This window comes from Podarcis melisellensis (genome assembly GCF_964234715.1).
Source record: "Podarcis melisellensis genome assembly, chromosome: 9".
NCBI classification, from domain to species: Eukaryota; Metazoa; Chordata; class Lepidosauria; order Squamata; family Lacertidae; genus Podarcis; species Podarcis melisellensis.
The window spans coordinates 1,916,645-1,943,380 of NC_138541.1; the positions used below are offsets into that span (position 1 = coordinate 1,916,645).

The 26,736-nt window shown below is 46.9% G+C and overlaps 3 protein-coding genes across 5 annotated transcripts in view; all 3 read right to left on the reverse strand.

Moving 5' to 3' along the window:
• Window positions 1–10,799, reverse strand: part of ZNF638 (zinc finger protein 638) — a 64,989-nt gene extending 54,190 nt beyond the window's left edge. For 2 of the 3 annotated variants that reach the window (XM_081924731.1, XM_081924730.1), the window contains exon 1: window positions 9,843–10,799. In XM_081924731.1, the coding sequence (XP_081780857.1) occupies window positions 9,843–9,934 (92 nt within the window). In that variant the 5' untranslated portion in view covers window positions 9,935–10,799. The remainder of the gene's footprint in view (window positions 1–9,842) is intronic. The other variant, XM_081924732.1, reaches the window with a different exon arrangement.
• LOC309377495 (uncharacterized protein) overlaps window positions 1–26,736 on the reverse strand; it is an 88,347-nt gene that overhangs the window by 1,405 nt on the left and 60,206 nt on the right. The gene's annotated exons all lie outside the window — the stretch shown is intronic.
• Window positions 20,578–26,736, reverse strand: part of LOC309377538 (zinc finger protein 638-like) — a 28,560-nt gene continuing 22,401 nt past the window's right edge. Inside the window, exon 14 of the mRNA XM_081924951.1 lies at window positions 20,578–20,619. The gene's annotated coding sequence lies outside the window, so the exon portion shown is untranslated. The remainder of the gene's footprint in view (window positions 20,620–26,736) is intronic.

Genomic DNA, 26,736 nt, shown 5'->3' on the forward strand with positions numbered 1-26,736 from the left:
CAGCAAATGGAGGAGAGAGGAGAGGAGAGGAGAGGAGAGGAGAGGAGAGGAGAGGAGAGGAGAGGAGAGGAGGAGAGGACAGAGGCTGCAGAAGCATCTCAGGAGCTTGCCCTTCTTACTGGACTGTGTCCTGAAGAGAACGGACGCCATTATGCTTTTGTCTGTACAAAGCGTGTAAATAAATAGTAGATTAGCTCTACGATGTCTTACACTTCTTGCTGTGTTTAGCCAGAAGCTCAGTGTGCATATATCATTATGATGTCAACAGAAGAGCACTGGAAGAGAAGAGAGATGCCTTTTCCAGAGCTGCGCGTACCAGAGGATGTTCGGAGTTCCGGGGACTTGCAGGCACCCCAAGAGCGTTTTCCAACACTAAGCTCCCCAACCCCCTTATCTACAAGGACACAGAGGGCTTGCAGAACAAAGAACAGATTCCTCACCTCCCCGATTCCCACCCACCCACCAGGAGGAAGCCGTTGGAGTTCCTTGAGTTGCCACCATCAGAGATACAACTGCAGTGACTGGAGACAGGCAGTAGTGTATCCAAAGCAGTGAGGAGCAGAGAGAGAAGAAACAGCCTGGTGCATCTACCAGATCCCTTCACCTGCCCCAGCTACAACAAAACATGTCTCTCCTGCATCGGCTTCTACAGCCACAGCAGACGCTGCAACCTGCCAACAGTTTGACCTCACCTCCTCCATTGTCTCCCGGATAACATGCACTTTACTTAGCTGCCTGCAGATGGGTTCAAAAGCTGCAGATGAAGAATGCCTTGTTCTGCGTTTTGCATTAGTTTCAGCTGAAAACCGAAAACCTAAAAGGCAGCTTTGCAGAAGAACTCAGCATTGTGACCAACTTGGAAGTCTCCAGGCTGTCTCAGTTTCTTTGATGGGGCTGCCTGCTTGGCTATGCCTTAGTAAAGAAAAATAACCCAGCAGGGGCCAGAAGCCTCATACTATTGCAAACCCTTCCCTCTAAATGGCTTTCCCGGGTCTTGAACCGAGGGGCACTCAGCGCCTTGGCAGAATACCCTGGCATTTCATGCAATGAGCAATTACAATTTCATCACCACTAGCCCCTGGCTATTTTTAGCTGTCTGTTTTGCAGAGCCATAAATAAAGGTGGCAGGAGGGCGGCAGGACAAGCGAATACATCTCCAGGGTACTGAATTACAAGCGTTCGGAGACCGTGGGCAGGCTGGCAACTCCTGAAGAACGTCACCTCCAAGTAAGAGCATAACTGCGCTCAACGAACGCTGGCAGTGGTCCAGCACTTTCTGGCCAAGGCGGTGACCATTATGTGGATCTCAGGGGGTGGCTCTCTAACATGCTGCAAAGCACGTCGCCCCCTCACCCATCAATGTCTCCAAACCATCCAGGTCCCCTCTCCCCAGCCTCTGCTCCCCGCCCATGGTTGCCAGCAGGAGCAGGGAGATTATGTTGTTTTTCGCCTTCAAGGCAGCTGGTGTGCGGCAGACACATGATGCCAAAGGTCAGCCGTGCAAGAAGTGACCGAACTGTTGTGACAGCAGCCCCGGTTTCAGATGTCTTCATTTGCTCCTTTACAAAAAAGCAGTGCAGCGTCCCATCCGCGTCCGAAACTGAGCGCACTCAAGACGTGTTGTTTGCTTCAAAACATACCATGTGATCCTCGCCGCGTGGAGGCATAAATAAGCCCTGCCGAGTGCTGTGAGGATTACAGCCTTACCCTCACACCATAAAGAGAGTCTTGAGGGGTCAGGTGGAAGGCTTCCCTCTTGGGGAGGAGAGGGCTGTTGACAGCCACTAACCAAGATGGCTCTGCCTCCACAGCTGGAGGCAGAAATGCTTCCGAATGCCAGTTGCTGGAAATACGCTTTTCCACTCACCACCAAGACCGTTTTCCCAGACTCCCTCCGGCCCATAATTAACTTCATTGAATCACTTTCAGGTACTTCCTCCCAAAAATGATGGAAAACAGGAGTTTTTTGTGACTCAAAAGCAAAGCAAGGGGAATAGTTTTTGCTCAAGTTTCCTTACAATCTTTTTTAAGTTGCAGGACAATAGGGTTTTAAATGTACAAAATTTATAAGTGCCACCTACCTGTTTTAATGATCTGCCAGGAAAAAACCATTGATCCATATGAGCTGTTGATCCGTATGTTATGTGTCCACAGAAAATCTTCAAAATGGTGCTGATTGTATTTACAAAGTGACATTCATAAACTTTCCACAAAACCTGGCTTACAGAGTACTGATATGATTTAAAGCCCTTGTTTCATTTTGCCAGCACAGCACATGAAAGATTCAGTCTGAGGGCAAATGCTGGTTAAACAGATGAATGGAAGTTCAAGTATGAATTTCTGAGGACCTTGTTAACAAGAGCAGGTGGAAGGACACTGTACATCATCTCAGACAGTAGTGGATAGCCTAACTTTACAATCTGTTAGCTCTAAATTTCACATAAAATTGTTGCAGTGGGAGTTTGAATACAGGTTGAAAGTATAAAGAAATCAGCACAGTCTAATGGAAGAATGGTCTAATGAGCTGAAGTCCAGGGAAAGGTACATTAGTTTGCCATTACCCAGAAATAAGTGCTGTCAAACTCGGGCGTCTAACTGAAGCACAGTGTAATGAAAGGAAGTTGAGGGAAAGTTGTATTTCACCAGGTTCTTAACATACTGCAAATAAAGTATTTGAAAATCTTGAGTGCACTGGACATGGAATCATTTGCATATGGAGCCAAAGTGTGGAGCTTGAAATATAACTGAATTTTGCTACACTTTTAGGTCCCATTACACAACTCCTTCTAAGAATAGTTGCTACTACTTGCTCAAGAGGCAAGCTGTAGCTATAATCAAGAGAGCAAGTCAAGTGAAGGCTGATGGTTTATGCATAGGAGGCTCATGCTAAATATCAGTTAGCAGAATTCTCCATATGTTCTACCCTCTCATACGTCTGACTTTGCTCTAGGTAGTAGTAGCAGCAGCAGCTAGGGATGGTGTTTTCCCATCTCACTCTTAAGTGCGAAATTGGAACAAACAGCAATCCACCCCAAACCCAATTGCTATTTGTTCCAATTCATCGCTAAAGAATGGGCTTCCCTGTAGGGAAGAAACAGGGCAAATGGAAGTGTGAATAAGCCCTGAGTGGTAATGTAGCACCATTTGCTGCAAATAGTACCACTGGAGCTAAATAGAAGCTTCAGAGGTGAATTTTCAGTAGAAAAACAATGCAAGGTTAATGCCACTCTACTGCCCTTGGTATTATTCTAGACTGGGGGCACCTAGCTACTTTTTATTAAGGAGGAATAAATAGTCCATCATAAGTACATTGTTAAACTTGTAGTTTGGCTTTCACATAGCATCTGCCAACAACTCATCTCCCCAGTCTATTTATTGCCTATTTAGGAAACATCCACAGGTACTAATACAGAAGCACTAACATCCTTTTGTCAAATCCTGGATTCTCATATCAAGGTCACATTATATAAAACTTTAAACCCTTTTCAGATAAACATTCCAGCAACGTTGAATGCGTGAGTGGATGAAGCCATCCTCTGTTATCGAATTAGCTCACTTGAGAATAGCAATATTCTTGTTCCCGGGGGGGGGGGGGAGGCTAGCTCCCTTGACACACAGATTTGTATGAGTGTACACTCTGTTCTCCCATTCAAATGAATGTGTGCAGATTTGACATGGATAATGCATGTGATCTCTCTTCTCATTGCCAATGTACATTCAATATCCATTGACTGACTGTGAATGGGGTTATAAGCAGTTCCTGTTTTTATCTGTACTTGGGTTCCATCAGGGAAGAAGGTGCAATATAGATAGATAGATAGATAGATAGATAGATAGATAGATAGAGAAAGAAAGAAAGAAGAAAGAAAGACCCATTCATCAGCAAACTTGAAATACCATGTTGTTTGAAGCAGATAAAATGACATTTAAAAAATAATGTGTAAGTATAATAATCAACCAACGAATCAATCAATCAATCAATCAATGACTATGAATGTCCTGGCCAATAGTTATCTTGTTGCCAATGGGTATCTCAGTGCTGAAGAGGCACTCACCATTATCTGATGGCTTGGTAGGCATCTGAAAGTATTTGTTTAAAGCAGCAGAAAAACTAGAAATAGAAGACCAAATTTCTGTGCTAAAATGGGTATATCTGCCAAGCCACTCACACCTGCAACCAACCCATCAACCCCACTGACACCTCGCTCAGCCAAACATCATTTCCAGCATTGGAAAGATTTACACCATCTGGCCTGTACAAGGCAGCATCCTTGACGTTAATGCCCTCATGGCGGATAACAGCGCCTCCCAGAGCAACAACCTTCTTGGACACGGCACTATCCGTGCGCTTCCTGGCCCTTTCGGTGGCAGTTGGGTTGTTGCTACCGAGCCACACACGTCGCTGTAGCAATTGTGACCAAAATAATTTGAGTCCAGGGAGAGCGGCCACCAGCTCTTCCAAGTCCTCTTGCATGCGGGAACGCAAACTTAAGCTGTGTACCAACATCAAATCATTCTCGCCCAGCTGCACCACTATCGCTGCGGGAGGTCCTTCACAGGACACCTTCGCCCGCACCATTGGGAGTAATTCATCCCATCGCATTCCACATCTGGACATCCAGGATACGCTCACGTGGTTGGGAAGGCCAAGACAGTGCCCCAGTTCAGACTCCGCAGCCCGCAGACTGGCCCAGTGCACAATGCTGTGGCCGACAATCCAAATACGCACGGCTGCTAGACCTGAGAAGAAGGGAATAACAAGCAGGCATCAGAACACACACTGCTGGTGACGCTTCCTGGCATAACCCTTGTAGGCGTCACGACTTCCAGCATCCCATATTTTTTATCCTGTCAACTGACAGGCCCCAAGGTGCTGCTGTTGTGGCAGCACCTATGTGAAAAGAATGAGGCGCATATTCAGTGGCTGACAAGCCACAGGCTGAAATAGCTTTACCCATCACCCGCGTAAAATGATGCCTAGCTAATGGGGTGCCGTTCTCATGCACTAAGAATGGGCTAGCCCCAGGGGGACGAGGAGCCATATATTTCCTGGTATCCTTAACTGGGCAAGGGCCTTCCCTACCAGTGGCAGGCAGGCTAACCGTGGCGCCTCTGCCCAATTGGTCAATCTTGGGGTTCCTGACAGTAATGACAAGTTCCGCTGCTGATAATGATACATCCTGCAGCAAGAGACCTCTGGTAACTCGACCCTGGGCAGATTCCAGCACCACCTCACCAACCTGTAGTGCTCCGAAAAATGCAATGGAATATGCAGCTGAAAAATCTCTAGCCTCGTATTTTGTCCTGCAGATAAGTCTTAACTTACTGCAAATGCGGCACAGAAGGTCAAATGTGACAGGCTTCCTCCCTAATGCTCTGGGAGGTTGAAGCTTGCTCCAGCCCTCCAAGGCTTTGCACACGATAAACTTAGCGCAAGGGGCTTTAGAAAATAGTGATTTGCTAAAAAACGAAATTGCAGCCGACTGAATCCTGATAGTCTTAGTGGCACGACCAAGCTGCAACAGGTGCGCCAAATACTGCAGCACCTGCTCAGTAGATGGAGACAAACTCCTATCAATAGCCAAGAACTGCGAGCGAAAGGCTAAGATGTCAGTCCAGGCCTTCTTATAAGACCTAAGTGTAGAAGGGGAAGCGGAAGCCGCTACTCCCTGTAAAACTAAATGCTGCCAAGGTTCCATAGATGATCCGGGGGGAAACTCAGGCAGCTGCTGTGCATCCGGAGCCAGGGACCTGAAGCACTCCAGATGAAAGCAGGACAGAGCACCAGCAATATCGTCAGAAGCTCCCGGAATTAACCGGGCAGAAAACACAATATTGAACCTTAAGCAGTGCAGAACGAAAGGGTGTAAGAGGGCCGAGACTCTGCTGGAACGTGAAGACTGCTTTGCCAAAACGCTCACCGCTGCCTGGTTATCGGACCAGAAGCAGACCCGACGGTCCCTGAACACCTTGGTCCAAATGTGCAATGCCACTACAGTAGGAACACAACAGAAGAGTCACACTGGGCTACAGTTCAGGGTTGTCATTCACAACTCTGACTCCGTCCCCCTCAGCTCAACAACACATCTGCCCACGGCAATTTTTGGGTGGCATAAAACCTCACCAACTAACTTTGCTGCTGCTTTTTGGTCAGACACACTACTCCCCAGTTACAGCTACCACACAATCTTTTTATTATCTGTTTCTTTCATAAAAATTACACATTGTCTGATTGTATGAACCAATAAACAAACCGGAAAGCAGTTTACGGAAAAAGGTATAACGATAAAATGATCAGTAAGAAGAATTACTAACAATTTAAGGCTTTGAGAAAGCTCAAACGGAAACAAATTAAAACTCGCACCATCTTTATGAACATCCAGGTAGGCATGCCTATATACAAAGATGATTTTAGCAGACTGGGGGGGAAAGCACAGCGAAGGCGTCTGCTTAATATCACGACGCAGGGAGTTTCAAAGTGGAGGTGCTGAGGGTTGCACTTCAGACTCTCCATGACAATTTTCAAGAAATACTTGGGATTGTGAAAGGATCCCTCCCCTTCATCCATGAGTAAGCAATCTAAGGCCTGGGGGCTGGATCTGGCCCAATCACCTTCTAAATCCGGCCTGCGGACAGTCCAGGAATCAGCGTGTTTTTACATGAGTAGAATGTGTGCTTTTATTTAAAATGCATCTCTGGGTTATTTGTGGGGCATAGGAATCCCCCCCCCATATATACTCTGGCCCTCCCGAAGGTCTGAGGGACAGTGGACCGACCCCCGCGCTTAATCCATACCAACCAGCTTTCTCCTGGACCTCCTTTCTCCTGTCACATAGAGGAGGGAGAAAGGTTGTTTTCTGCTGCTCCAGAGAAGCGGACAAGGAGCAATGGATCCAAACTACAAGAAAGAAGATTCCACCTAAACATTAGGAAGAACTTCCTGACAGTAAGAGCTGTTTGACAGGGGAATTTGCTGCCAAGGAGTGTGATGGAGTCTCCTTCTTTGGAGGTCTTTAAGCAGAGGCTTGACAACCATATGTCAGGAGTGCTCTGATGGTGTTTCCCGCTTGGCAGGGGGGTTGGACTCGATGGCCCTTGTGGTCTCTTCCAACTCTATGATTCTATTCTATGATTCTCCCTTGCCACCCTCCATCATAGCAGAATACTATGCCATGAAACCAACAGCATCTTAATCCATTATAAAAAGATTGCCTTAAGAACCTACCATGAAATTTAGAGTACAGTCACCATTTCAGTTAACAAATCCCTTAATACTTATCCTCTGCCATATCTCACCTTGGGTCTTTTCAAATAAATTCCTTCACTTGTTTTACAATTGGTATATTTTGGTTTCTTTTTCTAATGTATGTTATTGCTGAGTGATTGGTAAAATGTCAGGCCATGGGGAACCAGCCCCGGGCTAAGGCATTTATTTCTCAAAAGTACCTTAATTCATAAGGCATGGTATTCAGAGGCATGGTGCATCTGACAGTGGAGCAGCTCCACGGTGGCCAGTAGCTGAAAATAGGGTTGCCATACGTCCAGAATTTCCTAGACATGGATGGAATACGGAAGTCGAGAGCAGTATTTGGGCAGAAATCATGGAAATGTCAGCGGAAATCCAGACGCATGGCAACCCATGTTGGAAGTCTAGATTTCACCAAATTTACTTAAAATCTCATTTTGAGATTTTTGCAAGAAAAGCTCAATAACTTTGCCCAAAAAAGTTGTCCACATTTTCACCTTTTAAAATATGGCAACTCTCCTCCTGCCTGGTCCTCTTTGAAAGCTGTTCATAAATTGGAGAATGCACTGAGCTTTGAGAAGTGAGGGCAACAAAACCCTGCGCATGACCTCAAGGGAGGATCTCATATCAGTGTCTTCTCAATCTCACAGCAGAATCCTGCGGAGTCATCTCCCTCCTATGGTATCACAGAGGGAACAGCTGCCCTCCTAAACCTGCTCTTTCTTGTTCCCTTCCTTTCTAGTGCCCAAGAAACAGGGTCCAATGCATGTCCTGGTGAAATACCCAAGCCCATTTCAGTGGGGCTTGTGCAGGAGCAGCTCCTTGTGTTTTATGCTCAGTGGGCTTTGACTGTAGGAAGCCAGGTTTGGCCACAGGACCCCAATGAAATGCCCACATCTGTAGTTGTCTAAGCTATAGCTCGCCATGCAACCACTGGCTTAGACTTCACAGTCAAGACAGCTGAGAGGATACAATCAACACAGGGTTTTTTGCATCTCTTGTCTGGCCTGCAACTGGCCTTTTCACTGCAGCCCAAGCAGGACAAAACAGTTCATCCATCCATACCCCCCATCTAACCCCCATCAGCCGCTGAGCAGGCTCAGCAATGCACCTGGAGTCATTGAGACCAAAGATGCATCCTCTTCAGTGCTATGACCAACTTCAGCTCACTGTTTATAAAGGGGGGAAAATATTAAATTTATATACCACTCTTCATTCGAGGATTACAGGACCATTTATAGTATCGAAACACATTTCTGCTGTGCGTTTTGCCAGAAAGGCCTGCAACAACTACAATAAAATCAGAAGTGTAGAGTTGGAAGGAACCACCATGGACCACCTAGTCCAACCCCCTGCAGTGCAGGAATCACAGCTCAAGAATTGCTGAGAGGCGGCCATAAGAGTTGGCACAGAATTATACAGCAGCACATCCCTCAATCCACTCTCTTATTTGACTTCCATTAAGGAACGTACATCAATGCCGTGCCGAGTCCGCTGATCAGCCTGCCTAGTGCTACCTACTCAGAGCGGCAGAAGTGCTCTAGGGACTTCAGAAGAGGGAGGAGCCCTTCCCAGCAGGGTTTTTCACCTTTATGGGAAATGGCAGTGATGAGAACTGGGACCTTCCATGCACAAAGATTGCCTTCTGCCACTGAGCAACGACAGAAAGAGGACCCCTGTGTGCAAGGAGAGGCACAAGCAGAACTGGGGGAAGGCAGCTCTTTTGGAAGGATAAGTTTGAGATGGGCTCCACTTCACAATCTTTGCTCAACCCTTCTGAAAGCTTCAGAGGATACTTCACACACTTCCTACGTTAGCAATCTGTTCTATTGAAAAACTGATAAAACAAAAAACAAGAGTTTGGATTTGATATCCCGCTTTATCACTACCATAAGGTCACCCAGCAGCTGCATGTAGAGGAGCCGAGAATCGAACCCAGTTCACCAGATTACGAGTCCACTGCTCTTAACCACTACACCACACTGGCTCTCAACACAAACATCCTTTCCATTATGCAGTCATTACTCAATTTTTACTTGGATATTATATAGATAACTTATTCACGGTCCTGCTTCAATTCTCCCAAAGTGGAGTGTGTGTATACTCTCTCTGGCTCATGTATATGTATATTTAACCTAGAAAGACTTCACTTCACCTCTTCCTTCATATTTAAATCTACCTCTGGTGGTTTAAAATCATTGCTTCATTCCAACTTTATTTTCTTGCACAGCCAAAAGCCATTGCTCTTTGTGCTTTACTATACCTAGATCCTTCCATTCGTCTTTACAGAGCACATCCTCTGGAGGCATGTCAACTTGAAAGCCCTTGCATACCCAGGTAAGAGAACCAACCAGTCCTTTCACAAAAGCATGAATTAACAAGGGATCAAAGCATCACAGAAACAGGGAGGGTCTCTGTCCCTGAAACCAAGAAATATTGGACCAGCATCCAGGCATTACAGTCATGGTATTAGGAGCTTGAACGAGATGACCCTCAAAATCCTTTAAGAATTCTGACAATGGATGGACAGAAAGCTTATCTCTGGGCTACTAACAGTGACTCCAGACTAGACCGCCTTGGTCCAGCATGGACTTACCGTCTCAGTGGATCTAGAGGGTGCTGAGCAGCCGCTTCACCGGACGGTGCCCTGTTCCCTTTGGTGCTTGCTGTTTTCTTCCCGTCTTGCATCTTCCCATCAGCGAGATCGGCAGGAACCCAGGCAAAAACTTCCTCCCCCCAGGGCTTCTTGGGAGAAGTGCAAAAGGGTGCAGGCTAAGCATGAGATATTTGGCTCAAGGGTATCCAATCCAAGCCGATTCTTCGGTCAACATTGGCCTCTGCTCCTCTATCAACGGAGGAGAGAAACTCCTTGGCCAAAGGGTAGCTTATGCTGAGAACAGGTCCTCCTTCTAAGATGCTGGAAGATGGGAGAGGACACAGGAGACTCTCCTTTCACAAGGGTGCAGGGAACACCAGGTCCTTCTCCCCCCACAACTCCTTAGAGGTCCGGGTCGCCCTTGGACCTTGCCTGCCTCTTGCTATCTCCCATCTTTCTCCTCTTTATGCTGCTGGCTGGGACCATCCACTGGAGAAAAGCGTCCCACGTTCTCCGCATGGCAGGAAGGGAAAACGACAGCTCAGCCACCTCTGGGCAAGGGACACGCTGTACTCAGCTGTCTGCCTGTGCCAAGAGGGTCTCATTAGCTGTCCCTGGAATGCGCTGTCCAAAGGCAGAGCTGCCTGTCACTCAAGTCCAGCTGGCTGGACATGAGGCCAAGAATCTTGGGGGAGGATCGCTGGCACACACAGGGTCAGGTTTGTTTTCTTAGCGTCGGGATCAGTCACATCCAAGAGGCAAGGTCAGGACTTCAGCCTGCTTGTCTGACCTAAATGCGAACTAGATGTAGGGCATGAGCAACCTTTCCTGCAGTTCCAGGCAGCAAACAATGGCAAACTAAAATAAATTCATCAGCGATGCTCTTCTAGGCTGCATCAACAGAAGTCTAGTGTCCAGATCAAGGGAAGGAATAGTCCTGCTCTATTCTGCCTTGGTCAGATCACACCTGGAATACTGTCTCCAACTTTGGGTAGAATTTATCCAAGGGCAAGGAGAGCTTGCTCCAACCTACTCCACCCACAAACTGGATAATTACACATTAACCTGAGGCCTTTTGCATGAAGAGCAAGTGCCCTCTCTCACGTTTTAGTTTTATGTCAGGGGTTTGTACGCAGGTGCCTAGCTGTTCCAAGAATTCCTACATTACAGCCATGACCCTAAACCTGGGTAGCTAATTTCTGGCGCTCCAGAGGTTGCTGGACTTCAACTCCCAACAGCCCTGGCCAGCAAGGCTAAGAAGCGAGGATGATGGGAGTTGCAATTGAGCATCATCAGGGGAGGCCAGCTTAGCCAGCCAGCCACCCTCCCTGCCCAAATATCTTAGGTCACCGATAGTCAAGAAATCTGCTCCTTTCCTTTCAAAACGGAACCCTTGCTCTCCCAAAATCTGGGCCACCTGAATTCAAGTCCCTTTAGCAGTTGCATACAGAGCTCTGCAGCAGCCTGCTGGATTCATTGTGCCCTTCCCTGCTCCTTTTATCGCTGACGTAGGAAATCTCCAGCCAACAAGCTTATTCTGTTCCGGCACAGGTCTCAGTTTGACCTGTGACACTGTTTTCCCCAAGCCTCACCCACCAGCCTCACACCTGAAGTCCCATGCCATGGAGTGGCAGATCACCTGCTTTGTGTGCAGAAGTTCCCAGGTTCAATCCCCAGCAGCATCTCCAAATAATAATAATAATAATAATAATAATAATAATAATAATAAATAAATAAATAAATAGATTTATATACTGCCTTTTAACAAATGATCTCAGGATGGTTCACAAGATAAAAGAACAAATAAGTAATTAAAACAAAAACAATGAAACAACAACTATTTATTTCTTCTACCCTGCCCATCTGATTGGGTTGCCCCAGCCGCTCAGTGCAGCTTCAACAAAAATGCAGTGTCAAACATTAAAAGCTTCCCAATACAGAATTCAGAATTCCTTCAGAATTCCTAACTCTTTGAGAAGCGACAGGAATGTGTTCCACAGGGCAGGCGCCATTACTGGGAAGTCCCTCTCCCTGTTTCCCTGTAACTTCACTTCCAGCAATGAGTGGACTGCCAGAAGGCCCTCCGAGCTGGACCTCAATGTCCAGGCCGAGCAACAGGGGTGAAGTCACTCCTTCAGGTATACAGGGCTGAGGCTGTTGGGCTAACGGCATTCCATGCCTGAAACCCTGGAGAGCTTCTGCCAGTCAATGAGGCAATATTACGCTAAATGGACCAGTGGTCTGACTCAGGATGATGCAGCTTCCAGCACCAAAAGGCCCCAGGTTCAGTTCCCAGCATCTCCAAAAAGGGCTGGGAGAGACTCCCTGCCTGAAGCCACCAGTCCGTGCAGACCATTTTTTCTCAAACTTGAATTCCCAGCTGCTGTTGGACTACTGAAGGAATGGGTTTCCCAAACCCAAAACTGACTGTGAAGGCAGTTTGAAAACTGTACCAAAATCCCTATTTTTCCTTAGCTAAAATCCATTAACTTGAGCTCTGAGTCAATGTATAAACAAAAACCCGGCTGTGCTCGAAGCTCTCTCCCTTATCAGTCCGTGGCGGCAATGAGTGACCTTGCCAAGTTCCAGTAGAGCAGGGATGATGCGTGTGTGCCTTATCTTATGTGCTGACCACAGAAGACGCACAGACCCAATCTGGGTACAGCGCCAGAGCGTGTTCCCGGAGATGATGACCTATTCCTCCCAGATAAGAGTAGGAAGAGGAAGATCCTTTTATGGTCATAAGTACAGGAAGGAATCTCCTTTTATGGTTAAGAATACCAGAGCAAGAACATATGTGATGTCAACCTGCGTAGATAGGCTGACGTGGTTGGATTTCTATGGGAAGGAGGGAGAGGGTGCCTGGAGGATATATATACTGCATGAAACTTGTCATTTCTTTGGACTTGTTGTGGACTTGATCATTCAAGTGCCTTCTGCTATCCGGAGAGCAGAATAAACTCTTTCTTGGAATCAACCTTGGTGTCATTTGACTTCCTTCCTCCTGTCCCAATCGGTGAACTCCAATAAGGCTGCACTACAACCCCCACCATCCATGATCACTGGTTCTGCTAGCTATGAATGATGGGAGTTATAGTCCAACAACAGCTGAGAATTCAAGTTTGAGGAACACGGGTATAAAAAATACTCTCCAAGGAGAAAGTACTCTCCAAGGAGACAGCATGTTCTCCTGTACTTTGCCATCCTGTGAATTTTCTGTTCTGATGGCTTCAGTTTTTGCAACCATTCACACCAACTTCAGGAATCCACGCACACATCTGAGTTGGAACAGGCCATGTTTTCCCCGTTGGCAGCTTCCTAGACATAGCTGGCAGGGGCAGCCCAAATATTAGCTCCATTTGTATTCCCACAGAGATTCAGAATTCTCTGTGATCCCCTCACTGCGGCTCTTCACTTTCCCAACGCATGGAAGTACAGCAGGGCAATAAGAGGATGCAACAGAGGGATGCTAGCACACAAATCCCAACTATTCCTCACGTGATCACAATTAGATGAGGGAACTGAAAGTCCAGAGACGGCTGCTGGCATGAGAGAAAAATGACTGCTGGATAACCTGAGGAGTAGCTCAAAGCAGCAGACAATGTGGACTGTTCGATGTGCCTGCAGCCACCAAGCTACGGCTCCAGTGATGACCAGCTGAGGACTCAAAGCGCCACGGTTCCTTAAGGAAGCATCCCTCTCCCTTGGCATCTTTAGGTACCCTATGCACAATACCCAGCAGCACCACTATAGTTCTTGCCAATGTCAAAGCTGGACTGATGCCTCACTGATGGAAACTACACCAGCTCCAAAAGACCAGAACAGATGTTCTTCAGCCATTTGTCAATGCCCTTGTCTGAGAGATTTATAGCCATCCTCCATGTAGATCTGAGCGATCAAAATAAATGCCTGGCTGCTGAATGACACCCCAGCCACGGGACTTGACAAAGAACGTGATCGCCCTATTGATTTCCCCCCGTGCACAATTAATCTTTGCAAGCGCACTGATGTCTTTACAACAAAGCCTCTGCAACAGATCAGACCAGATTATCTCGGCTGCTGGGAACTGCTCGGTGCACCAGACCAAGTTCCTCTGCATGTTCCAGTTGAGCTCTATGCCTTTCTGCGTGCCCAGGTTATTCTCGCCCAGCTACTGGATAACATCTGGAGGCACCAGCCGCTCCCAAATCATGCATGTCCTCCTAAACCAGCCACACGACATGCTGCCTGTGACCCAGCCCAAGATGGGATTCTCTCCCGGACGCCAGCATGCGCTTCCTTGCACAGCACACAACTGTGTCCAGAAAACCTTACGTGCAGGGGCTGCAACTAAACAGAAACAAAGTCAATGTGATAACCGACTCCCATATGACCAGACCCCAGCCATCCCGGTAATTCAGAGCTAATATGGGGTAATTAGCCCTGGCAGCCTTCCCAGGTTGGGGGCGGACTGTCTCGTAGACCCGCAGATTGTCCGAGATTGCCAACTTGCATCAAGGTGCAAGCGACAGGACACTGGGTCGCAGAGCAAGGGAAGGCTGGCACTCTCCAATGTCATTGTCATAGCCGGGAATATCTGTTTGAAGAAATGATTAGAATTGGACAATAAACAGACATTGTCTGGACCAAAGAAGCTTAAGAAAAAAACTGCAGAATTGTATAGTCTCTGGTGCACAAGCTTGGACTTCAAAGAGATTCTCTTCATGGTGTGTGGATTGTGGAGGTGTTTGGTATGTTCTTTTTTCTCTCTTCTTAACATCTACAATTGGCTTTCCATGCCAAGCCTCATTAAGAACTTAATTTGAAAAGAAAAGAAAAGAAAAGAGTACAAATGGACTTCTATTTAAAATTGGGGATTCAACTGCACAGCTTTACTTAAGACTTGAAATGTTTCCCAAAGATAGAAGAAAAAATAAGATGGCGCCTGTCAGTACTATGCAGCACGGGGAAATGTGAAATCCTCCCTTCTTTGAGAGAAACAGGAACTATTTACTGGCTGATTACAATGATTTGAGACAATATTTTGGATAACATACAGTGCAGCTGTTTGCAGAAGGTTTTTTCATTATGAGCGAGAGCGAAGGCTAGATGGTTGCCTAGCAGCCCCCCTCTAGGGCCCGGAGGGGGACTGTGTCTCCAGGAAGGCTGATCGATCGCCAAATGACTGATATCTGTGGAATACAGTTTATTTATCTTACAATATTGCAAACAGTCTGCTCAAGAATTATTAAGAATAACTATAATGTGGAAGGTACTGCGTTATTAAATCTCAAAAAGAAGGTTTGGACAACAGCCCAGACTGGAAGGATTAATGATTTGGGAGTTGCTGCGTCATTAAACTTCAGATAACAGATTTGGATAACAGCTTAGATTGAAATGGAATCTGGAATCAGAGAAAGCTGCATGGGCAAAAAGACAGTTAAAAAAGATACATCTACAAATAAAGCTATATTCCATGGATGCAAGGATGTATGATGTCTGACATGATTGAGAATCACAGAGCCAGAGAAGGAGAACTTTAAAGCGTTAAAATCGAGATGTGGAAAATATTGAAACAATGAGGAGAGGCAGGACTGAGATTTGGATATGCTTCAAGGTCCAGACTATGGGAAGCCCCCAAAAATTAATAACAATAATTTGGATGGTAATTTGGTCTTTTCATATTTTAGTTTTTTATTTTAATTGGATTATGATTTGATATGCTAATTGGATGTTTTTTATTGGGAAATTAATAAAAAATGATTTAACAAAAAAAAAATGTGATGCCGCCACCGATGCCTCCAAGTACCCCATTGAGTGCAGCCTTTGTAGCTCAGGTGGTAGACCATGAGGCTCTTGATCACAGGGACACGGGTTCAAGTCCCACGTTGGGCATAAGAGTCCTGCATTGCAGCAGGTTGGACTAGATGACTCTTGTGGTCTTTTCCAACTCTACAACTCTATGGTTCTATAATTGTGGGGAAATGACTAGCACCTCCCTGGGACTGTGCTACTGGCTTTTGGGAGCCCCGCCCCAGGCAGCTGAGGAGGCAACCCCATGAGACCTATAAAGCATCCATGTAAGTCCTGCATTGCAGGGGGTTCTACTAGACGACCCTTTGGGTCCCTTCCAATTCCACAATTCAAAGGTTCTGTGATTCTATTAAATAACATTCACCCCACCCCAAATGACTGAATAAAGAGAACACAATCCTCTTCAATCACCCAGACTGGTGAACTGCAAGCAAATCTCTGACTCCCCTCATGTCCATGGCAGTGTTGGCCTATGTCAAGAATAGAGGATCCTGGTGCCCTCCAGGTGCTGTGAATGGAATCCTAGAATTGTAGAGTTGGAGAAGTCCCCAAGAGTCCTGTAGTCCAACCCCTGCAATGTAGGACTCCCAGCTCCCATCATCCCTGACCCTTAGCAAAATATCTAGATTTGATATTATCCACAAACTATGTGCTAAAGAGCACTGGAGGATTAATAAATTCTCGCAAGCCTTTCTGTACTCAGTTACCATACTTGGAACACATGTACAGTGGTGCCTCGCAAGACGAAATTAATTCGTTCCGTGAGTTGTTTCGTCTTGCGATTTTTTCGTCTTGCGGAGCGCGGATTCCCTGGCTATTAACGGTTGTAAGAAAAAGGAAACAAACTCACAAGACGTTTCCGTCTTGCGAAACAAGCCCATAGGGAAAATCGTCTTGCGAAGCAACTCAAAAAACGAAAAACCCTTTCGTCTTGCGCGTTTTTCGTCTTACGAGGCATTCGTCTTGCGAGGTACCACTGTAGCTTGCAGTTCAGCAACACCTCAAACAACAACATAAGCAACATGTGCTCTGACACAACCCTGATCCGACTTCATTACTTCCGTTTCCTTGAGAATCACTTGCTTCTCCATCAAGCTGTATTTGAATCACAAGAGATCCATCCACAGCAATGAGAACACCTAAACAGCAATGCACCAGCTCTCCTGGCACAGATCTTGAAGCCTTAACTAGCATTTTTCCTCACTGGCCCAAGAGCCAGCGTAGTGAAGTGGTGAGAGTGCTGGACTAGGGCCAGGGAGACCTGAGTTCAAATCCCCACTCAGCTTTAAACTCAGTGGATGATGTTGAAGAAGAGTTTGGATTTGATATCCGGCTTTATCACTACCCTAAGGAGTCTCAAAGCGGCTAACATTCTCCTTTCCCTTCCTCTCCCACAACAAACACTCTGTGAAGTGAATGAGGCTGAGAGACTTCAGAGAAGTGTGACTAGCCCAAGGTCACCCAGCAGCTGCATGTGGAGGAACAGAGAATCGAACCCGGTTCACCAGATTACGAGTCCACTGCTCTTAACCACTACACCACACTGGCTCTCAGGGTGGTTGTGGGGTGAAATGAGGAGGGGGAGAACCATGTATGCCACCTTGAGTTCATCGGAGGATAGAAATGTAGCCATAAATCAGTAAAATCACATATCATTGTGTATTCGGTATGCCACAAAAGGAACCAGTCACCCGGACCAACGGATTGCAGAAAAGATCCCTGCACCCTAGAAGCAACAGCACAGGTGTGTTCACCACTACCAGAGAAGCCGGCGGGATCTCAGGGCAGTCCTGAACTTGAGCAGGGATTGTGTATTATATCACCAATGCATGTCTTGACGGATATCTCCAACACAGAACAACCTCCCTCTACAGCCAGACCCACCCTCAGCCCCCTTCCCGACAACTCCTCACCTGAGCAAGGAGGAACGACTCCTGGCACCACTTCCTGACTGCTCTCCTGCTTCTTTTCTTCGCTTCCTGCAGGGATACTTAACTGGGGGCTTGGGCCAGCCACACTTGGGCTTCCCTGCACACTTAAGGCAGCTTGCAACATCTGTGTTGCAACCAGCTGCATCATGCAGACAAGGGATAGGGATCCTGGATCGATCTGCACAGCAGGAAGTTGGGGCAGGCTTGTTCCTTGGGGGAGTCCAGCACCCACTGCGCCTCCAGAGTGCAGCTGCGACAGCGCCTGCATGACACTTTGTTCTACAACTGGTGTCAATGACAAGCGCAACTGATCTTCACGTTGGCGGTCTCCTTGTTCCTGCGTTGCTGCCTCCTTGGGCAGCTCCTGATGGCCGGGATTTGTCTGCGGTGGATGCTCTGACTTGCTGGGTGGTTGTTCTGCCACATCAGATTTGGATGGAGGTTGCTGGTCTCCTTTTTCCCGCGTTGCTGCCTCCTTCTTGGGCGGCTCCTGGTGGTCGGGATTTGTCTGCAGTGGATGGTCTGACTTCTTGGGTGGTTGTTCTGCCACATCAGATTTAGCTGGCGGTTTCCTGGAGCTTCCTGCTTCTGCAGACGACGCTAAAGAGGGGGAGAAAAAGCAAGTGGCTCGTTATCATTATTATTAGTAGTAGTAATATTTATTAAATTGGTATACAGTGGTACCTCTGGATGTAAACAGGATCCATTCCGGAGCCCCGTTCGCATCCTGAAGCGAATGCGCGGGTCGCGATTCACCACTTCTGCGCATGAGCAACATCATTTTGAGCATCTGTGCATGCGGCAAAACCTGAAAATGCTTAACCTGAAGCTACTTCAACATGAGGTATGACTGCACCGCCCTCCATCCATCCATCCATCTCAGGGTGGTTCACAACATAAAAATACAAAATTAAAAAACCCAAAAGATACAAAATGGAACCAATACCCCCCCCCCAGTTTATCAACGCTCTATTGCAACAACTTCAGGTCTACCTTTGGCAACAATACTGCAGGGAAGCAGCAGAATATCTCCCCTGATCCTCGGTCACTGCTGAATTTGCAACCAAGTTCTACCCTGCATAGCATGAGTGCAAGAAGGTCATTGTACTAAGCAACTGTAAAAAATACAAAGTGGGCGAAGGAACCTCCAGAGCAGTGAAATGGCTGAGATCAAACAACATCCCCTTTTGAAATGGGTTGCAGAGTCACTCACACAATCCAATATAGGAACAGGCTTGGTCTCCTTGGCAGGCATTTTATTGACACAATGACAAAGCCAGGAGAAAAACTCCCAGAACAGAACAAACTATTCACTGAGCCAAAGCCACTGCAACACGCCTGCCATTAACACACACATAATCCTGTTTACAAAAAACCAAAGGCCAGTTACTGAAGCATCTGTAACATCCACCTTACCTGGAGATCTAGTTGATTTTCTCAGTTCTCTCTTCTGGCTAGAAGAGCTTTGAGAACTTGAGCTGGGGGAGCTTGGTCGCTCTGAAGACCTGGACCTATGTCTGCGTCTCTTAGATCGTAACTGTTTTCTGCTGTGGGGCCCAGGGCTCCTAGATCGTGACCGTTTTCTGCTGTGGGGCCCAGGGCTCCTAGATCGTGACCGTTTTCTGCTGTGGGGCCCAGGGCTCCTAGATCGTGACCGTTTTCTGCTGTGGGGCCCAGGGCTCCTAGATCGTGACCGAGTTTGACTCGAGGCATGGCCAGGGATTGAGTGTTGTGAAGTGTTCGGGTTAGAACTGGTAGAGCATGGAATTGGAATATGTTTTTCCTTCTTGTCGTCTTCATGTCTGCAAAAGGCAGAAAAAACAGGATTTGAATGACTTCTCTTTTTCAAATGTAAAAGGAGAAATCAGATCTGCCAAGATGTTATTTTTGCAAATAGAAATCAACTAGAAATAGGAACTCTCGGGGTTAAAGCTAAAAGCATCAAAAGCCTGCAGAATACGGCTGATGGGCGAGCAGCATCCAATAACTAAAGGAACTCAGATGATGGGAACAGAATGCCCAGCTTCATACCAGAAAATTATGGCTGCCACCTGCACTGGGAATGGCTATCTACCTGCTAGTGGCTTAGCTGCAGTGCAACCCACAGCTGCTCAGCTAGCTGGCCCCTGGAGCCTTAGAATGAAGACACGAGGGCCTGCAGTCTGAGTTAAGCAGCTCCTACATTTACGGGTCAGTGACAACCAGTAACTTGGGGTGGAAAATATTATCCCGGGGGGTTACTCTCAGGGGACTTACACTGGAACAGGGGTGGGAGGCGGGGTGGCCGGTTGGAATACAGAAAGCTTCTGAAATTCCTGAGGAGCAGTTCCTCTTTCAGCAGTGGGAAAGCCACACCTCCAGTGGAGAAGTGAGGGAAGGGCCAGCCAAGTGAGGAAAGGGCTCAAGGATGCTGCAGAGAGCCCCAGCGCCTCACCTTGCCAGGTTGGCCAGGAGGAACGCATGCCACTTCCGCCGCTCAGGTTGAGCAGACAGGTGAAATGCAAGGAGGGGAGGCGGAGGCTTGGGGTGTTGAAGTTCTTATGTCGGGGGAGAAGCCGGAAGGGGCCACTCCCAGATTCTGTGACTAAGATGGACATGAACTTTGGAGATCTGCACTGTAAATAGTTTGCAGAATAAAACCTGTAAAAGACCGGTTTGGAGTCCTGCCTGGTTACTTGTGAGCAACCACCAGCACGATCTGACAGGTTACTTTTTCTGCAGAAGTGTTTTTTGTTACATAGTTCCTAAGCAGCAGTGGATAGTGGTCAACTGCAGGTATCTTAACAGTTTTACAGTTTTGAGTTTTCTCTACTAAATACAATGAAAGACCAGAATTAGATCAAAGATCACTTTCCTGGGCATCAGAAAATGTCCCAGTGCAGAATGCCCTGATGCAAATTTCCTATTCAAAATGTCTCCAAAAACCCACACCATCGGGGACAAGAGGGAGATTGAGATTAATGCATCCTAATTCTCATTACTGAGTATTCATGTTGAGACTGAAAGGTTACCTCTGTAATGAAGAGCATTCTTCTGGATTCCAGTCAGGATACCTGTTTCAAGAAAAGCCAGCAAAACAGCTGTGTTATTCATTTGACACAGTACATGTACTTCATTCCATTATCATTCAGACAAGTTTCTAAAACTGTCAAATACTTCTCTCCCTTCTGTCCAAATTATAGATCTCTTACTACTGATCTGGGGAAGTTTAAAGGAGATTCCATGAGGATTCCCTGACTCTTGGACCCAGATTTCCAAAAGCTCCCGGGCATGAGACTCAGGTCCCAGCACCTCCAAGAACTGGTTTGTCCTGAAGCCACCCCTCATAAAACTCTGCTCATGCTCCACAGGCATCTAAAAGCCACAGAACGCAAGATGAGGCGCCTCTGAGCTTCTGCCTTCTTCCCTGGTTCAGCTCCATAATCGGCCTACAGACCACTTATAGAAATTCAGGCAAAACACAACCTAGAGCAGGCACCGTTCCTTCAAAGGTGAGCTCCCACAACTTCCTTGGCTGAGGTTTGTGGCAAGGCATGTCAGCAATGGCTCTGCTGCTTTTAGCAAATCCCTGAGGTTGCCACGAATTCTTTGCAGTGCTTTAGCAGAAATGGTCAGAGCTCCAGGTTCTTCAGTGCAGTATATTTATTGTGAGCTATATATATACAAGATGTATGGAAGTGAAAGCTGGACCATCAAGAAGGCTGATCGCCGAAGAAATGATGCTTTTGAATTCTGGTGCTGGAGGAGACTCTTCAGAGTCCCATGGATTGCAAGAAGATCAAACCTCTCCATTCTTAAGGAAATCAGCCCTGAGTGCTCACTGGAAGGACAGATCCTGAAGCTGAGGCTCCAATACTTTGGCCACCTCATGAGAAGAGAAGACTCCCTGGAAAAGACCCTGATGTTGGGAAAGATGGCGGGCACAAGGAGAAGGGGATGACAGAGGACGAGATGGTAGGATAGTGTTCTCAAAGCTACAAACATGAGTTTGACCCAACTGCAGGAGGCAGTGGAAGACAGGAGTGCCTGGCATGCTCTGGTCCATGGGGTCACGAAGAGTCAGACACGTCTAAACGACTAAACAACAACATATATATACAAATATCTACAGGCTACAATACACAAACAGTTCATACAGTCAAACAGAGTATCTGGCTGCACCTTAAAGCAAATAGGAAGACCTCTAACTCTTTCTTTCTGACCACACTCCTCTACACCACCACCTTGCTGCTGGACAGGTTGCCCTTTTAAACCGATGACAGCCAATCAACTGACAGCACATTACTGCTGAGTCATTCTGACCCAGCAATTCCATAGAAAGTGTTGCAAGCTGGTTGCATCAGCCAGTTGGATAAGCTAGCAAACTGAAGCCTGCAGACTTACTATCTCACACAGCATTCTGTTAATCCCAACACCACTCCTTAAGTCAAAGGCTTGAGACCCAACAATTCTCTTAAATCCCGAAATTTAGGAGCATCCAAACATTTTGTATATAAATCTGCCACACAATCTTGTGTTACAATGCTGTACTATTCTTTCCAGAGCATTTTTACATTACCATATCTTATCGCAATATGTTTACTTTTGCTCTTAAAGTTCTGTTGGTTGGCAAGCTGTTGTGCTGCCATGTTATCACCGAGAACAGTGACTAGCATTTCAGAAGGTATTCCTGGTTCTTTTGTTAGGCAAGCAAAACACTCTATTTGTGACACACATTCGCTTATGGCCAAGTACTCAGCTTCACAAGTACTTGTGGCAACAAATGTTTGTTTCTGGGATTTCCACTGAACCAAGGCATTTCCAATATACCGTATTTTTTGCCCTATAGGGCGCACCGGCCCATAGGGCGCACCTAGTTTTTTTTGGGGGGGGGATAAAGAAAAAAAATTATTTTCCCCCCAGGCGCCGGGCTGGGGCGGGGGAAGCCTGAGCTTCCCCAACCCCAGAACAGGCTGCTATCCGCAAGCCTGGGGAGCCCGGTGGGAACTCCTGCAGGCTCACCAAGCTTGCGGACAGCTTCCTGAAGCCTGGAGAGCTCAGATATCCCCAGGCTTATGGATATCTGCCCGAAGCCCGGGGCACGCTACTCAGCGTGGGAACTCCCGCGAGCTCCCCAGGCTTGCGGATAGCTTCCTGAAGCCTGAAGAGCGAGAGGGGTTGGTCTGCACCGACCCCTCTCGCTCTGCAGGCTTCAGCGAAAGCCTGCATTCACCCCATAGGACGCACACACATTTCCCCTTCATTTTTGGAGGGGGAAAAGTGCGTCCTATAGGGCGAAAAATACAGTATATAGCATAACCAGTGGTAGACTTTGCATTTTCACTGTCTCCCCAGCTGGCATCAGCATATGCATACACTTGGTGGTCATATCCTGTATTCAGCACCAGTTTGTAATCTTTTGTGCCTTTCAGATACCTTAGGATTCTTTTAAGTGCTACCCAATCTCTCTGAGCCGGGTCTCCACTTCTTTGGCTTAACATGTGCACTACCAATGTTATGTCGGGTCTCATCCAGCAACTTAAATATAACAGAGAACCTAACATAGAATGATACGCTGTTGCATTCTCACATTTTTATCCTTCTGGTTCATTTTTGTACTGTTTAGTTATGGGAGTGTCAACATCATTTGCCTTCTCCATTCCATATGTCTTCATTAACTTTTTGATATTGTCCTTCTGATTTAGAGAGTAGACGCCCTCTTCATTTCTCTGAATCTCTACTCCTAAGTAATTCTGAATCTCACCCAAATACTTCAGTGTGTATTTGTTAGCTAGGCTGTTCATAAACCAAGACATTTGCTTTTGTGCAGTTGTTATTAGATCTCATCAACATACAAAAGTAAATAACAAATGCTTCCTTGCACCATTGTTGTATATAAACAGGAATCAGCCAGGCTTTGTTTGAATCCCATCTTTTTCAAAGCTGTGTCTATGCATTCATGACATAGATGTGCACTTTGGTGCAAACCATATAGTGCCCTTTGCAGCTTTAACATCATGCTGTCTTTTTCCAGCTCATAACCTGGTATTTGCCGTCAATACACCTATTGCGGTCAACAGGGACATTTAAATATGCTGAGGCAACATCAAAATGATTAACTTTCAACCCCCTCAGACTTGACATTACTAAAACTGATTTTACTGTTTCAGCCTTTGCCGATAGGGGAAACACTTCATCATAATGTATCTTTTTCCTTTGCATAAAGCCCCTTGTGATCAACCTGGCTTTCCTTTGACAACTATGCTCAGCCAGCTTATTCACTTTAAAAACCCACTTACAACTTTTTACCTTCAGGCAATTCTGTAGGTACAAACAGATTGTTTGACAATAATAATAATAATAATAATTTTTATTTATACCCCGCCCACCCCAGCCAAGACCGGGCTCAGGGTGGCTAACAAGCAATAATAAAAACAAGTTGAATACAACTTAAAAACAACATTAAAATATTGAAACATTGAAATATTAAAATGCAGCCTCATCACAGGAGGAGAAAGGAAAAAGAAAGAGGGGGAGAGGATCAAATTGGCTCCAAGCCAAAGGCCAGGCAGAACAACTCTGTCTTACAGGCCCTGCGGAAAAGAAATCAGATCCTGCAGGGACCTGGTCTCATGAGGCAGAGTGTTCCACCAGGCCGGAGCCAGTGTTGAAAAGGCCCTGGCTCTGGTTGAGGCTAATCTAACTTCCTTAGGGCCCGGGACCACTAGGGTGTTGCTATTTATGGACCCTGAGGCTCTCCGTGGGGCATACAGGGTGAGGCGGTCCCGTGGGTACAAGGGTCCTAAGCCATTTAGCAGAGAGTTATACTCTGCCTTCATTGCCTTTAACTACGCCTCTTTCTCTAGAGTAGGTTGTTAGGATTCAGAACTTAACTGGTTAAGTGTTCTGAGGAGTGCGTCACCTTCTGACGTAAAGATTCGAAGCTGGGAGGAGCTTATTCCCTATTCTCTCTTCCCTCTGTGTCTTTGAGAGAGACGGACATGTTTTGGAATGGCTGAAAGAAGCCCAGGATTGTTTTTCTGAGAAATGTCCTAATAAAGAACTGTTTAATTGGACTCACAAACTGCCTGATCTGTTTGTGTTTGCCCGGAGAACGGAAGCGGCAGTAGCGGCAGTCTTTCACCGCTGTGTTTACTCTGCTAAGGCGTGACTGAAGAGACAGCAGGTTTGCGCAGCTAGAAGGAAGTGTGCTGAACGCTGTAAATGACTGATTGGGATCGTAAACCAATCAGAAAGGTCACGTCTAATCAATTTCCGCATAGGTTATGGAGGCCTAATCACCGCTCGTAAAGCTGTCGCTGGAGGCTGCCGGAATGCTTTGAAGTCAGCGTTCTGAGGCAGAGCAGCTGCCGGAGGCAAGCGGCTGGCTGAAAGACGCAAAAGTTTGCCTGATGCTGGAAAGCAGAGCTGCTGAGAGAGCTGGAAGCTAAGAGCAGCTGGAAAATCGTTTCTCCACGGAAGGGAGAGCCGGTAGAAGCTGGTGCTGAGTGAGTACAGCTTAGGGGCCCCTTGGGAGAACGGGAGAAGATGAAAGTTCCGCTGGAAAAGCTAACTTTAACAAGTTGGCAAACCTGGAGCAAAAGAGTCAGGGGTAGGTTCCTGGTTACTGGGCTGTGGGATGTAAGCCAGAGAGAGCCACTACCACCACCCCTCAGTCATGAAGCGGAAGGGGCAGATGTTGCAGGCTGTGAGGCTGCGTTGCCTGAAGATAGCCAGCAGAGAATGCAAAGAGAGCTTGATATGCTCAAGGCATGCGTACACGCATCGCTGGAACCTCATCTGGAGGGTGTAAAGTCAGCGAGGGCTGCCTGGGATGTGCTGAAAAGTTTGTGTGAAACTTCAGCAGGAGGCCAGGGCCCTGGAGACGCTGGACAAGTAGCCCCTGTTCCTCAAGCAGCCTCAAGGAGCGCTGGTGAGCAGGTCGGAGGGGCGAAGTTTTCCAAAGGCAAGTTTAAAAAACTTTCCACTGGGAGTGCTGAAGTGGAAGGGAGCTTCAGAGGGGGCATGTCTGGCAAGGAGCGCTTTTCCGGAAGAAGGAAGGCCAGGCCAGCAGGGAGGAGCCCCGGGCAGTGTTTTTCCACTGGAGCTGAACTTTTGCGTCGAAACTGCCCCCACCGGAGCAGAGAATCGAGGCAGGATGGTACCAAGGTCGTTTCCCATGGGAACCAGGCGGGTTTCCATGGCAACCAGCCTGGCAAGGCAGGCAGGCGTGGATCTGAACAAAGCGGACGTGGTAAACAACAGGAAGAGCCTTATCAGCTCTCTGCAAGCATGGCTTTGTTTGAGGACAGCTGTGTGAGAGACTCTGAGTTTTGCTTTGTAATAGACTCAGCAGCTAACCGCAACATGGTTCCAGAGACCCCTGCAGTCGAGATGTGGAATTGCAAGGCAGTTCCAGATGGACAGACTATTAAGTTCGCAAATGGACAAAGGGCAAATATAACTAATGTTGCTAATGCCTATATTTCTGTTTTGCAGGAACAGGTGGAGTTTTACGTCGTTCCAGGGGTGCATCACTGTTTGTTATCTGTCCCTTATTTGTTAAAAAAGGGGTTTCAGGTTTGTTTCAAGAATGATATCTGCACAATCTCAAGAGAAGGGAGACGGCTTGTCGAAGTGAAAAAGGGACAGAATGATCTTTTCATTCTTAAAACGTCTCTGGGGGGTGAGGGGAAGGTTGAGAAAGCACAAGCCCTGCGTGCTACAATTCCCACTCATGTTACATGTGCCTGTGTCTGGCACAAAAGGACAATTCATAGTCCTCTAGAGCAGTGTTTCCCAACCTTGTGCCTCCAGATGTTTTTGGCCTACAACTCCCATCATCCCTAGCTAGCAAGACCAGTGGTCAGGGATGATGGGAATTGTAGTTCAAAAACAGCTGGAGGCACAAGGTTGGGAAACACTGCTCTAGAGGATTTGCAGACGTTACCTGAAGTTGCCAAAGGGTGTAAGATTAAAAATTGTGGAAGTGCCATTAACTGTGACACTTGCAGACAGGCAAGGGTAAAAGGGTGCAGTTACCCAGAAGTGGAGAGGGTAACCACAAAACCTTTTGAACTGGTAGACATAGATCTGTTCGGTCCTGTGAAGGAACAGAGTCTGGGAGGGGCCAGGTTTCTGCTGACGATACAGGACAGTTTTTCACAGAACACCTGGACTCATGGTCTCAA